Below are 15559 nucleotides of genomic sequence, written 5' to 3'. Positions count from 1 at the left end.
TATGGATAGAAGGAGGTTGCCATGTTGTAAAATACTCCCTCCGTCCCAAACATAAGAACATTTTTCAAGCTCGCATAGTTTGGAAAACGTTCTTACATTATGGGACGGAGAGAGTATAAATTTACTGTGATAGAGAGCATAAATTTACCATGTAAAACAGTTCGTTAACATATGTATAAAGCTGTCACAGGAAAACAAAAGTTTGTCATGATCTAGGAGAAAAGACACTACAAGTCGAAGATTGCATGTGTATAAATTCTTGCACACAAACAAGTTCGGAAGTTCCCACAATGTAGGGGAATAAATAGGAAAAAAATAGAAACAATCAAATGAGTTGACATGGTCACATGGAAATTGAGATATTTTCAACTACTAAACCATGGTAAGATTTACAAATTTTGTTGAAAAGATTAGTCAGACGTGAAATTTAAGAAATTTTGTTCTCTAAAAAATGGTAAACTTGGAAAGGTTTGCAGTGTTAGCTTAAAAATTGAGATAATTTTAATTCCTAAATCATAGCAAGATTTAGGAAAAAATGTAAGATATTCACATGGCAAAATTTAAGAAAATTTGTTCTCTAGAACATGGTAAAGTTTGAAATGTTTATACTGATCACATGGCACAAATTGTGTTTCCTAAAATCATGGCAACGATTTAGATTTTTTTAATAGTCACATGGCAAATTAAGGGGGGAAATGTTTCTCTAGAGCATGGCAAATTTTGAAAATGTTGCAGTCATCACATGGCAAATTTACAAAAGGGAAAAAAATCCTGAGATAATGGATATCATTGTACTTAGAAAATTTGTAAATAGTCACATGGCCGTGCTATATTTTCTTGCAATGCTTAAGCAGATGGCATTGGCCGTGCTATATTTTCTTACAATGCTTAACTAGATGTCATTCATGGCCGTAAACCCTAACGGCCTGACCCACACCAACATCAACTAGTCATGCACCGTCCAATGTGGCACATGCTCTTCTGCTTGCCCAGATGTCATTCATGGCCCTAAACCCTAACCCACAACAACATCGACTATGCACCGACCAATGTGGCACATGCTTTTCTGCTTGCCAAGATGTCATTCATGGCCCTAAACCCTAACCCACACCAACATCGACTATGCACCTACCAATGTGGCACATGCTCTTTCTGCTTCCCCACACCCGAGGCCCTCATCCTCGGCCGTGCATCCCTCCTCCCATGTCGTTCCTCTTCCGAGGACGACTATGCAACTAGGCCTGGAAGGGGCGAATTCAGATCCGAGGGATTCCACAACAAGGATCCCTCCTCCCATGTCGTTCCTCTTCCGAGGACGACTATGCAACTAGGCCTGGAAGGGGCGAATTCAGATCCGAGGGATTCCACAACAAGGATCCCTCCTCCCATGTCGTTCCTCTTCCGAGGACGACTATGCAACTAGGCCTGGAAGGGGCGAATTCAGATCCGAGGGATTCCACAACAAAGCCTCTCTCCTTGAGGACGGTCATGGGAAGCAGCACCTAAGTGGTGGACCGCAGGTATTGATGCGGCCGCCTACCTTGCCATCGATGATGCCAACCAGCAACCATTTGTTCATGTACCAGTACGGCCGGGAGTTGTTCCTCTCTACCCAGTTCAAGAAAACAATTTAAGAGCCCACGTTCTGATTCAACATCGACCTGATTTAACAACGACTCACATACATTAGCAAGCTGACTCACGGGCCACAACGACACCTACTACAAGCTAGGACACCTGAAGAACACATGGTCACTACTACAAGCTAAGACACCTAACGCACACATGATCACAGTACATGCGATCGCCTACGTGCGTGCTCTCGTCATGTCAAGACCTGACCTTCACCTACATTATTCATTACTACAAACATGAGCAGACAGCTTGCTCACTACTAGCTAGCTACTCAGCTAGACACTGGGACATCTTGACCTACATTACTTAGGACTTGGTCTTGAACTTGGACTCATCGATCTCGATGCCCTCCCTGGCGGCGCGCTCGCCACCAGACTCCTCCATGGTGCTCAGCCCGCCCTTGCGCCCCATCTCGCGGTACCCCTCCTCCCCGAGCTGCTCCTTGCGAGTCTCCCCGCCCTTGTGCCCCATCTCGCGGTACCCCTCCTCCCCGAGCTGCTCCTTCCGAGTCTCCCCGCCGCGGCTGCGCCCTGCACAAATGCGTACACAACAACGCCAGTAATGAGTACCAGAAGTCACAGATCGCTCAGGCGAAACGCAAGTAGAGGAAGCATACCGTCGGCGAGGTGCTCCTGCGCCTCGAGGCTCTTCCCACCGGTGCCGCCGGGGACGACGGTCTCCCCCTCGCGGGCCATGCGGTCCAGCTCCGACCTCTCCTGCTGACCGGAAGCCATTGCTCGCTGCCTGGGAGCTAGCTAAACGGATACCGTAAGCGGACGTAGGTTTTGGTATGCGATTGCTCGTGGTGCTCTGTGATTGCCTGATGCTGATGGCGGAGGAGCCATCGGCGTCGCCTTTATATAGCCGGCGAGGAGGTGCGTCGGGTGGCCGGGAGCCAGCGCGTGTACCTCTCCTCGTTCCTGCTCTGTCGACGCGCGTCGTGCATGCAAGCCTCTGGAGGGACGACACGTGGTAGCTCGCATGGGCACCGAATGTGTGTGCACGGGTTGTCCGAGGAAGTGGGGATGAGCTGCTAATGCTGGCGACTCGTGCGTTGTCCGGTTGGCACGTAGCTAGGATCATGGTTCTAGCACTCGCCATGCTCGGGTGTTCGGCGGCCGGTCGGAGACTGCGCGTCGTGGACTCGCCATGCTGTACCGCGGCGTGCCTCATGCAAGGCTCTGGGCTACGGAGGGACGTACGACATGTGCGAGCATGCGTGGCCATGGGCATATATGTGCGCACGGCCGTAGGCAAAATTTTGTGTTTTGACTCTTTTGACGAACCCAGTTTCAAAAACTCTTTTGACGAACAATTTCAAGATCTAACCCTGATTTGAATTTTTTTCAGGATTTGATCATTTTTCTTACCGTCAGAGATAGACAGCCTACCGACAGGGCCCCTGACGGTAGGGTACTTATCCACGTCAGCACGCGGAAACGGCCACCGTCCCTCTCCGTCGCACCCTGCCGCCAGGGCACCTGGCGGTAGCCTGTCTAACCCTACCGCCAGGGGCCCTGGCGGTAGGGTCCGGGCAGTTATTTCCGCCGAAATCCCCGCGCCCCTGCCCATCTCCCCACCCCTCCCCCTCCCCCCGTCGGCATTTCTTCTTTTTCTCCCCCAAGTTGCCCCTCTCTTCCTCTCTCATCTCCTCCACTCCCTTTCTCGGATCTTCATCGTTTGTTGATCGTTTTTGCGGATCGAGATGGCCCCGAAGAGAGAAACGTAAGCTCCTCCAATCCCTCCAATTAGTTTTTGCAAACTTGCTTCCGATTCGACACATTATTTGCTTGAAATCCCTCATATTTTTGAACTTAGATTGGATTTTTTTTTCACCTAAGATTGATTGTAGTTGTAGTTCTTAGTTCTTCAGTAACTAGTGGTATTGGATATGAACTCTAATCAATAGTTCATATGTTAGTGTGAAGATGAACCCTAGTTCATAATTTTCTTTTGTTAAAAAAATTATGATGTAATGTTGATATGAGGATGAACCCTAGTTTGATGATGCATGTTGATATGATGATATGATCTAGTGTGAAGATGAACCCTAGTTTGATGATGCATGTTGATATGATGATATGAAGATGTTGTTTGGAAAAATTTATTTAAAAATATGATGATATGATGTATGTTGGAGGATTTTTTTTGATATGATGCATGTTGATATGATTTGATCCATCATGTGTAGTAGTTGCTGTTGGAGGAATATGCTTAAAATTTTATTTTGATATGATGCATGTGTTGGAAATATGCCCTAGAGGCAATAATAAATTAGTTATTATTATATTTCCTTGTTCATGATAATCGTTTATTATCCATGCTAGAATTGTATTGATAGGAAACTCAGATACATGTGTGGATACATAGACAACACCATGTCCCTAGTAAGCCTCTAGTTGACTAGCTCGTTAATCAATAGATGGTTACGGTTTCCTGACCATGGACATTGGATGTCGTTGATAACGGGATCACATCATTAGGAGAATGATGTGATGGACAAGACCCAATCCTAAGCCTAGCACAAGGATCGTGTAGTTCGTTCGCTAAAGCTTTTCTAATGTCAAGTATCATTTCCTTAGACCATGAGATTGTGCAACTCCCGGATACCGTAGGAATACTTTGGGTGTGCCAAACGTCACAACGTAACTGGGTGGCTATAAAGGAACACTACAGGTATCTTCGAAAGTGTCTGTTGGGTTGGCACGAATCGAGACTGGGATTTGTCACTCCGTGTAAACGGAGAGGTATCTCTGGGCCCACTCGGTAGGACATCATCATAATGTGCACAATGTGATCTAGGAGTTGATCACGGGATGATGTGTTACGGAACGAGTAAAGAGACTTGCCGGTAACGAGATTGAACAAGGTATCGGGATACCGACGATCGAATCTCGGGGAAGTAACATACCGATAGACAAAGGGAATTGTATGCGGGATTGATTAAGTCCTTGACATCGTGGTTCATCCGATGAGATCATCGTGAAACATGTGGGAGCCAACATGGGTATCCAGATCCCGCTGTTGGTTATTGACCGGAGAGTCATCTCGGTCATGTCTGCATGGTTCCCGAACCCGTAGGGTCTACACACTTAAGGTTCAGTGACGCTAGGGTTATAGAGATATTAGTATGCGGTAACCCGAAAGTTGTTCGGAGTCCCGGATGAGATCCCGGACGTCACGAGGAGTTCCGGAATTGTTCAGAGGTAAAGAATTATATATAGGAAGTGCTATTTCGGCCATCGGAACAAGTTTCGGGGTCATCGGTATTGTACCGGGACCACCGGAAGGGTCCCGGGGGTCCACCGGGTGGGGCCACCTGCCCCGGGGGGCCACATGGGCTGTAGGGGGTGCGCCTTGGCCTATATGGGCCAAGGGCACCAGCCCCAAGAGGCCCATGCGCCAAAGGGACAAGAGGAGGGGAGAGTCCTAAAGGGGGAAGGCACCTCCGAGGTGCCTTGGGGAGGATGGACTCCTCCCCCCCTTGGCCGCACCCTTCCTTGGAGGAAGGGGCAAGGCTGCGCCCTCCCCCTCTCCCTTGGCCCTATATATAGTGGGGGGAAGGGAGGGAAACCATACCCAAGCCCTGGCGCCTCCCTCTCCCTCCCATGACACATCTCCCTCCTCCCGCAGCGCTTGGCGAAGCCCTGTTGGAATCCCGCTACTTCCACCACGCCGTCGTGTTGCTGGATCTCCATCAACCTCTCCTCCCCCCTTGCTGGATCAAGAAGGAGGATACATCGCTGCTCCGTACGTGTGTTGAACGCGGAGGTGCCGTCCGTTCGGCGCTAGGATCATCGGTGATTTTTATCACGACGAGTACGACTCCATCAACCCCGTTCTCTTGAACGCTTCCGCGCGCGATCTACAAGGGTATGTAGATCCACTCCTTCCTCGTTGCTAGATGACTCTATAGATAGATCTTGGTGACACGTAGGAAAATTTTGAATTTATGCTACGTTCCCCAACAATGGCATCATGAGCTAGGTCTATGCGTAGTTACTATGCACGAGTAGAACACAAAGAAGTTGTGGGCGTTGATTTTGTTCAATATGCTTGCCGTTATTAGTCTTATCTTGATTCGACGGCATTGTGGGATGAAGCGGCCCGGACCAACCTTACACGTATGCTTACGTGAGACCGGTTCCACCGACAAACATGCACTAGTTGCATAAGGTGGCTGGCGGGTGTCTGTCTCTCCTGCTTTAGTCGGGTCGGATTCGATGAAAAGGGTCCTTATGAAGGGTAAATAGCAATTGGCATATCACGTTGTGGTTTTGCGTAGGTAAGAAACGTTCTTGCTAGAAACCCATAGCAGCCACGTAAAACATGCAAACAACAATTAGAGGACGTCTAACTTGTTTTTGCAGGGTATGCTATGTGATGTGATATGGCTAAAAGGATGTGATGAATGATATATGTGATGTATGAGATTGATCATGTTCTTGTAATAGGAATCACGACTTGCATGTCGATGAGTATGACAACCGGCAGGAGCCATAGGAGTTGTCTTAATTTATTTATGACCTGCGTGTCAACATAAACGTCATGTAATTACTTTACTTTATTGTTAACCGTTAGCTGTAGTAGTAGAAGTAATAAGTTGGCGAGACAACTTCATGGAGACACAATGATGGAGATCATGATGATGGAGATCATGGTGTCATGCCGGTGACAAGATGATCATGGAGCCCCGAAGATGGAGATCAAAAGGAGCTATATGATATTGGCCATATCATGTCACTATTTGATTGCATGTGATGTTTATCATGTTTATACATCTTATTTGCTTAGAACGACGGTAGTAAATAAGATGATCCCTCATTAAAATTTCAAGAAAGTGTTCCCCCTAACTGTGCACCATTGCGACAGTTTGTTGTTTCAATGCACCATGTGATGATCGGGTGTTTGATCCAAACATTCACATACAACGGGTGTAAGACAGATTTACACATGCAAACACTTAGGTTGACTTGACGAGCCTAGCATGTGTATAGACATGGCCTCGAAACACAGAAGACCGAAAGGTCGAGCATGAGTCGTATGGTAGATACGATCAACATGAAGATGTTCACCGACGTTGACTAGTCCGTCTCACGTGATGATCGGACACGGCCTAGTTGACTCGGATCATGTAATCACTTAGATGACTAAAGGGATGTCTATCTCAGTGGGAGTTTATAAGATGAACTTAATTATCCTGAACATAGTCAAAAGGATTTTGCAAATTATGTCGTAGCTCACGCTATAGTTCTACTGTTTAGATATGTTCCTAAAAAAATTAGTTGAAAGTTGATAGTAGCAATTATGCGGACTAGGTCCGTAAACTGAGGATTGTCCTCATTGCTTCATAGAAGGCTTATGTCCTTAATGCACCGCTCAGTGTGCTGAACCTCGAACATCGTCTGTGGATGTTGCGAACATCTGACATACACGTTTTGATGACTACATGATAGTTCAATGCGTAATGCTAAATGGTTTAAAATTGAGGCACCAAAGACGTTTTTGAAACATCGCAGAACATATGAGATGTTCCAAGGACTGAAATTGGGATTTCAGACTCGTGCCCACGTCAAGAGGTATGAGACCTCCGACGATTTTCTTAGCCTGCAAACTAAGGAGAAAAGCTCAATTGTTGAGCTTGTGCTCATATTGTCTGAGTACAACAATCATTTGAATCAAGTGGGAGTTGATCTTCCAAATGAGATAGTGATGTTTCTCCGAAGTCATTACCACCAAGCTGCTAGAGCTTCGTGATGAACTATAATATATCAGGGACATATATGATGATCCTTGAGATATTCGCGATGTGTGACACCACAAAAGTAGAAATCAAGTAGGAGCATCAATTGTTGATGGTTGGTGAAACCACTAGTTTCAAGAAGGGCAAGGGCAAGAAGGGATACTTCATGAAACGGCAAATCAGCTGCTGCTCTAGTGAAGAAACCCAAGATTGAACCCAAACCCGAGACTAAGTGCTTCTGTAATGAGGGGAACGGTCACTGAAGCAGAACTACCCTAGATACTTGGTAGATGAGAAGGCAGGCAAGGTCGACAGAAGTATATTGGATATACATTATATTAATGTGTACTTTACTAGTACTCCTAGTAGCACCAGGGTATTAGATACCGGTTCGGTTGCTAAGTGTTAGTAACTCGAAATAAAAGCTACGAAATAAACGGAGACTAGCTAAAGGTGAGCTGACGATATGTGTTGGAAGTGTTTCCAATGTTGATATGATCAAGCATCGCACGCTCCCTCTACCATCGAGATTGGTGTTAAACCTAAATAATGGTTATTTGGTGTTTGCGTTGAGCATAGACATGATTGGATTATGATTATCGCAATACAGTTATTCATTTAAGAGAATAATTGTTACTCTGTTTATTTGAATAATGCCTTCAATGGTCTTACGCCTAAAATGAATGGTTAATTGAATCTCGATCGTAGTGATACACATGTTCATGCCAAAAGATATAAGATAGTAATGATAGTATCACCTACTTGTGGCACTGCCACTTAAGTCATATCGGTATAAAACGCATGAAGAAGCTCCATGTTGATGGATCTTTGGGCTCACTCGTTTTTGAAAAGTTTGAGACATGCGAACCATGTCTATTGGTGTATATGCATGAAGAAACTCCATGCAGATGGACCGTTTGAACTCACTTGATTTTGAATCACTTGAGACATGCAAATTATACCACATGGGCAAGATGACTGAAAGCCTCGGTTTCAGTAAAATGGAACCAGAAAGCAACTTGCTGGAAGTAATACATTTTGATGTGTGCAGTCCAATGAGTGCTGAGGCATGTAGTGGATATCGTTATTTCTTACTTCACAGATGATTTGAGTAGATGTTGAGTATATTTACTTGATGAATCATGAGTCTGAATTATTGAAAGGTTCAAGTAATTTCAGGGTGAAGTTGAAAGATCGTCGTGACAAGAGGATAAAAGATCTATGATATGATCATAGAGGTGAATATCTGAATCACGAGTTTGGCACAGAATTAAGACATTGTGGAAATTGTTTCACAACTGATACAACCTGGAACACCATAGTGTGATGGTGTGTCCGAACATCATAATTGCACCCTATTGGATATGATGCATACCATGATGTCTCTTATCGAATTACCACGATAGTTTATGGGTTAGGCATTAGGGACAACCACATTCACTTTAAATAGGGCACCACGTAATTCCGATGAGATGACACTGTATGAACTATGGTTTAGAGAAACCTAAGCTGTCATTTCTTTAAAAAGTTTGGGGCTGCGACGCTTATGTGAAAAAGTTTCAGGCTGATAAGCTCGAACCCAAAGCGGATAAATGCATCTTCATAGGACACCCAAAACAGTTGGGTATACCTCCTGTCTCAGATCTGAAAGCAATAAGGGATTGTTTCCAGAATCGGGTCCTTTCTCGAGGAAAAGTTTCACTCGAAATAATTGAGAGAGAGGATGGTGGAGACTTGACGAGGTTATTGAACCGTCTCTTCAACTAGTGTGTAGCAGGGCACAGGAAATTGTTCCTATGGCACCTACACCAACTGAAGTGGAAGCTTATGATAGTGATCATGAAACTTCAGATCAAGTCACTACCAAACCTCGTGGGATGACAAGGATGCGTACTACTTCAGACTGGTACGTAATCATGTCTTGGAAGTCATGTTGCTAGACAACAATGAACCTACGAGCTATGGAGAAGCAATGGTGGGCCCGGATTCCGATAAATGGCTCGAGGCCATAAAATCCGAGAGAGGATCCATGTATGAAAACAAAGTGTAGACTTTGGCAGAACGGCTCGATGGTCGTAAGGCTATTGAGTACAGATGGATTTTAAAAGGAAGACGGACAATGATGGTAAATGTCACCATTAAGAAAGCTCGACTTGTCGTTAAGATGTTTTCCGACAAGTTCAAGGAGTTGACTACGATGAGACTTTCTCACTCGTAGCGATGCTAAGAGTCTGTTGGAATTATATTAGCGATTACTGCATTATTTATGAAATCTTGCAGATAGGATGTCAAAACATTGTTTCCTCGACGATTTTCTTGAGGAAAGGTTGTATGTGATACAACCGGAAGGTTTTGTCAATCCTGAAAGATGCTAATAAGTATGCAAAGCTCCAGCAATCCTTCTAAGGACTGGAGTAAGCATCTCGGAGTTGGAATGTATGCTTTGGTGAGATGATCAAAGATTTTGGGTGTATACAAAGTTTATGAGAAACTTGTATTTCCAAAGAAGTGAATGGGAGCACTATAGAATTTCTGATAAATATATGTTGACATATTGTTGATCAGAAATGACGTAGAATTTCTGGAAACATATAGGGTTATTTGAAAAGTGTTTTTCAATGGAAAACCTGGATTAGGCTACTTGAGTATTGAGCATTAAGATCTATAAGGATAGATCAAAACGCTTAATAGTACTTTCAAATGAGCACATACCTTGACATGATCTTGAAGGTGTTCAAGATGGATCAGTCAAAGAAGGAGTTCTTGCCTGAGATGTAAGGTATGAAGTTAAGACTTAAAGCTCGACCACGGCAGAAGAAAGAGAAAGGACGAATGCCGTCCCCTATGCTTTTGTCATAGGCTCTATACGGTATGCCATGCTGAGTACCGCACCTGATGTGTGCCTTGCCACATGTCTGGCAAGAGGGTACAAAGGTGATCCAGGAGTGGATCACAAGACAGCGGTCAAAGTTATCCTTAGTAACTAGTGGACTAAGAAATTTTCTCGATTATGGAGGTGGTAAAAGAGTTCGTCGTAAAGAGTTACGTCGATGCAAGCTTAACACCTATCCGGATAGCTCTGAGTAGAGATACCGGATACGTATAATGGAGCAACAATTTAGAATAGCTCCAAGTAGAACAGTTATTTGAAATGGCTCCAAATATAGCGTAGTAGCTGCATCTACAAGATGACATAGAGATTTGCAAAGTACATACGGATCTGAAAGATTCAGACCCGTTGACTAAAACCTCTCTCACAAGCAAAACATGATCAAACCCAGAACTCATTGAGTCTTAATCACATGATGATGTGAACTAGTTTAGTGACACTAGTAAACTCTTTGGATGTTGGTCACATGGCGATGTGACCTGTGAGTGTTAATCACATGGCGATGTGAACTAGATTATTGACTCTAGTGCAAGTGGGAGACTGTTGGAAATATGCCCTAGAAGCAATAATAAATTAGTTATTATTATATTTCCTTGTTCATGATAATCGTTTATTATCCATGCTAGAATTGTATTGATAGGAAACTCAGATACATGTGTGGATACATAGACAACACCATGTCCCTAGTAAACCTCTAGTTGACTAGCTCGTTAATCAATAGATGGTTACGGTTTCCTGACCATGGACATTGGATGTCGTTGATAACGGGATCACATCATTAGGAGAATGATGTGATGGACAAGACCCAATCCTAAGCCTAGCACAAGGATCGTGTAGTTCATTCGCTAAAGCTTTTCTAATGTCAAGTATCATTTCCTTAGACCATGAGATTGTGCAACTCCCGGATACCGTAGGAATACTTTGGGTGTGCCAAACGTCACAACGTAACTGGGTGGCTATAAAGGAACACTACAGGTATCTCTGAAAGTGTCTGTTGGGTTGGCACGAATCGAGACTGGGATTTGTCACTCCGTGTAAACGGAGAGGTATCTCTGGGCCCACTCGGTAGGACATCATCATAATGTGCACAATGTGATCTAGGAGTTGATCACGGGATAATGTGTTACGGAACGAGTAAAGAGACTTGCCGGTAACGAGATTGAACAAGGTATCGGGATACCGACGGTCTAATCTCGGGGAAGTAACATACCGATAGACAAAGGGAATTGTATGCGGGATTGATTAAGTCCTTGACATCGTGGTTCATCCGATGAGATCATCGTGGAACATGTGGGAGCCAACATGGGTATCCAGATCCCGCTGTTGGTTATTGACCGGAGAGTCATCTCGGTCATGTCTGCATGGTTCCCGAACCCGTAGGGTCTACACACTTAAGGTTCAGTGACGCTAGGGTTATAGAGATATTAGTATGCGGTAACCCGAAAGTTGTTCGGAGTCCCGGATGAGATCTCGGACGTCACGAGGAGTTCCGGAATGGTCCAGAGGTAAAGAATTATATATAGGAAGTGCTATTTCGGCCATCGGAACAAGTTTCGGGGTCATCGATATTGTACCGGGACCATCGGAAGGGTCCCGGGGGTCCACCGGGTGGGGCCACCTGCCCCGGGGGGCCACATCGGCTGTAGGGGGTGCGCCTTGGCCTATATGGGCCAAGGGCACCAGCCCCAAGAGGCCCATGCGCCAAAGGGACAAGAGGAGGGGAGAGTCCTAAAGGGGGAAGGCACCTCCGAGGTGCCTTGGGGAGGATGGACTCCTCCCCCCCTTGGCCGCACCCTTCCTTGGAGGAAGGGGCAAGGCTGCGCCCTCCCCCTCTCCCTTGGCCCTATATATAGTGGGGGGAAGGGAGGGAAACCATACCCAAGCCCTGGCGCCTCCCTCTCCCTCCCATGACACATCTCCCTCCTCCCGCAGTGCTTGGCGAAGCCCTGTTGGAATCCCGCTACTTCCACCACGCCGTCGTGTTGCTGGATCTCCATCAACCTCTCCTCCCCCCTTGCTGGATCAAGAAGGAGGAGACGTCGCTGCTCCGTACGTGTGTTGAACGCGGAGGTGCCGTCCGTTCGGCGCTAGGATCATCGGTGATTTTTATCACGACGAGTACGACTCCATCAACCCCGTTCTCTTGAACGCTTCCGCGTGCGATCTACAAGGGTATGTAGATCCACTCCTCCCTCGTTGCTAGATGACTCCATAGATAGATCTTGGTGACACGTAGGAAAATTTTGAATTTATGCTACGTTCCCGAACAGCATGTTGATATGATTTGAGTTCATTTTTTGTTTATGTATGCTTTATGCTTGTGGTGGTTTTGTTTATGAAATTTTATTAAGGCGGCCACCTCTTGTGGACAACATCGGAACACGGTACTTCATGCTGGACTGGGCATTTGACAAGGGTTATCGTGCCCGGTTCATAGAGAACGGAGAGGTAAGTGATATGAAATTTTGATGAAATTTTTCGGATTGATGAAAATAATTTCCTAACTTTTGGCGTTCACTTTTTGACAGATGCTCCAGCCACTGCCCATGAGGGGTCACGGGGTTCATGGGCATGTGGACTACGACAAGCGCTACACGCCGTTCTTCAAGAGAGCCCGTATGTTGGGTTTTGTGTTGCAGTTCAAGCGTCAGCCGCCGACGCTTGTCCACGCAGCTCTGACGGCGTTGATTGACCGGTGGCGACCGGAGACCCATTCTTTTCATCTGTCATGCGGGGAGATGACGGTGACCCTCGAGGATTGGGCGATGATTACTGCCATGCCGATCGAGGGTCATGCACTCACCGGGCGAGTGGAGAGGACCAACTGGCAGCAGAGGGTTGCAGCCCTCATCGGCGACTGCCCCACTGTCAAGGGTAACTGTACATCCGGTGTGCCGTTGACCTGGCTCTCGGAGCACCGCCAGAAATGCCCCGAAGGCGACGACGAGACGACCATGGAGTGGTACGCGAGGGCCTACCTGTGGTATCTTCTCACGGAGGTCGTGTTTCCAGACAGCTCCGGGAACTCTGCCAACTGGTCGTATCTCTTCTTCCTAGCGGACTGGGAGGCAGGGTACAGTTGGGGGACCGCATCTCTCGCCTACCTATACCGTTCGGTAAGAGAGGATCTAATTTCCTACCTACCTACGAAAGTGTGTCCATGACATTTTCTTATATTTGATCCTCATTTGATGTTTTGCAGCTTGATGACGCAACGCAGAGGACGGGAGACAAGTCCAATATGGGTGGCTTTGTCTGGGCCTTCTCCATTTGGATGTAGGAGCGGCTGCCGGTGGGGCGTCCGAAGAAGTTGCCAAGACGCCCGTGGGGTGCCTATAGCGAAGACGGCGACGAGACTCGACACCCCACCGTAGCTTACGAGTGGGACGTTGTCAAACTCTACACGGGCCTAAACAAGACTTCGTACAAGACCTACACCAACAAGTTGGACGCTTTGACGCATACGCAGGTATATGAACTCGCTCAACACCTTTCTCTTTGATTCCACTTTTGACCGAGAGTGGGAACTTACCAATGTATATGTAACAGGTAAACTGGTGGCCATATCATGACCGATAGTGGGGCTTTGATCTGAACGTGATGTGCGATGCAGACCGTGGTCTCTGGTGGTGCATCGTGCCCATGATATGTGTGTACGCCGTCGAGTGGCACTTGCCACACCGCGTGGCCACACAATTTGGGATTTATCAGCATACCCCACCAGGCCAGCCCACCGATACCGGCGGCCACGCGCTCCACCTGTGAGCGCTTTGTTCTCCGTGCCCATGATTTCATTACGCTTATGATGTTTCTTGTTGCTTATGATGATCTCATTGTGCTTATGATGATTCTTGTTGCTTATGCCTTGCAGGATGAGCCGGCAGAAGAATCGGTCGATCACAGACTGGGGAGAGAAGCATAAAACTCATGCGACGGAGTGGAACCGACGGAGGTTCTGTAAAGACGTGGAGAGGAAAGTTACTGACTGGGATGCTTACCTGAGCCGACACATGAGGTGGTACGATGATGGCCAGAAGCACCGTCTTCGTCTCAGGCCTCGGTGGACGGCGGAAGACATCGCGGAGCTGGAGAGGGATGACCCCGAGGAAGAGGCCTACCAGACCGGCATCAGAGACATGCACAGTAGATTTAGGGAGTTTGCACCCCTCATCAACAGAGTGGTAAGTTTGAACCGACGGTTGTATTTAAATTAGTTTATTCGTCATCGTGACTGACTTATGTCGTTGCAGTCTGGTGAGGTGAACAGATGCATCTTTGAAGCCTCAGATGCACTAGGTGATCTCCCGGGGAGCATAGAATCTGAGAACAAAGTGAGGGGGATGATGAAGGTACAATTCCAGCCTCCTCGGAACAGATGCATCTTGTTCACCTGCAATCAGTCGATCTGATACTTATTATGCCCTTGTTTCATTGTGAGTGCAGAAGTTCGTGAAGTGTTGTCGCAAGCTGGTAGGGCTGCTTGGGTGTGCTGGAGCTGGGTCAGTTGAAGCTTATCAGCCTGTAGCCACACAGGGTCTCATCGGCTCATCGAGCCATGCTCCCCCGTCGTCTAGGTTGGTTGGGGAGGAGGAGGAGGAGGAGGCCACACATGAAGAAGGGGAGAAGGAGGAGGAGGCCACACATGAAGAAGGGGAGGAGGAGGAGAGCAACGGGGAGGAGGAGTACAATGAATATTATGGACCTCCACCAACTCAAACATCTCAAGCATCTCAGCTGCCGAAGAGGAATTCGAAAAAGAAGGATTTGCTGAGTCCGAACCCTGTCCAGAGAACGGTTCCTCGCCGGCCCAAGAAGAAGACCGAAGAGACTCGTTCAAAGAGTAACGAGGACCGTACCTCCAAGAGGTGAAGGAGCAACTGATTATGCTCTTCGATACTTGGCTCTTTTAGTTTGGTTGAACTTCGTTTGGTTGAACTTGTCTAGTGCTTGTGAAACTACGTGGAACTATGTGTTTGCTATTTGTGGATCTATGTGTTTGAAATGTTATATGCACTTCAAGTTATCTTAATATGGATCTATGTGATGCCCAAGTTTAATTGTTTAAAATCTATGATATTGCTGTCATATTTGTGAAACTTGCTGTGATATTGCTGTCATATTGAATTTGAGAACAAGCAACCAAATGAACTTGAAAAACAAAACAGAGGACCCTACCGCCAGGCACCCTGGCGGTAGGGTGAACCTACCGAGAGGGCCCTTTCATATTTCGTTACAGAAGCTCTATACGGCAAAACACAAGACCCTACCGCCAGGGGTCCTGGCGGTAGGAT

At 46.5% G+C, this 15559-nt stretch overlaps 1 protein-coding gene and 1 pseudogene across 2 annotated transcripts; one reads left to right on the top strand and one right to left on the bottom strand.

Annotated features, from left to right (window-relative positions):
- Positions 1-1715: 1715 nt before the first annotated feature.
- On the bottom strand, positions 1716-2431 carry LOC119295506 (em protein H5). Of its 2 annotated transcripts, none has more exons than XM_037574021.1 (2): positions 2249-2431; positions 1716-2102 (listed from the first exon to the last, which is right to left on the bottom strand). In XM_037574021.1, exons 1-2 carry the CDS (start codon positions 2367-2369, stop codon positions 1942-1944), a joined length of 282 nt encoding a protein of 93 aa, XP_037429918.1. In that variant the 5' UTR covers positions 2370-2431; the 3' UTR covers positions 1716-1941. The 2 variants fall into 2 exon arrangements, with proteins under 2 accessions (XP_037429918.1, XP_037429860.1); XM_037573963.1 differs by having other exon boundaries at positions 1716-2165; positions 2252-2431.
- Positions 2432-3340: 909 nt separating this feature from the next.
- On the top strand, positions 3341-15137 carry LOC119353408 (annotated as a pseudogene).
- Positions 15138-15559: the final 422 nt, after the last annotated feature.

The sequence above is a fragment of the Triticum dicoccoides genome, chromosome 1A, assembly GCF_002162155.2.
Source record: "Triticum dicoccoides isolate Atlit2015 ecotype Zavitan chromosome 1A, WEW_v2.0, whole genome shotgun sequence".
Classification (NCBI taxonomy): domain Eukaryota; kingdom Viridiplantae; phylum Streptophyta; class Magnoliopsida; order Poales; family Poaceae; genus Triticum; species Triticum dicoccoides.
Note: the sequence above shows the minus strand (reverse complement) of the source record. Positions and strands in the feature narration are given on the sequence as shown.

What these genes read in the sequence shown, in the direction of transcription:
- LOC119295506 (XM_037573963.1), bottom strand. Translation starts at nt 2,369, where the DNA reads ATGGCTTCCGGTCAGCAGGAGAGGTCGGAGCTGGACCGCATGGCCCGC. An exon ending in GCAGGAGCACCTCGCCGACG is followed by an intron (nt 2,166 to 2,251) that starts GTATGCTTCCTC and finishes GCATTTGTGCAG; the next exon opens with GGCGCAGCCGCGGCGGGGAG.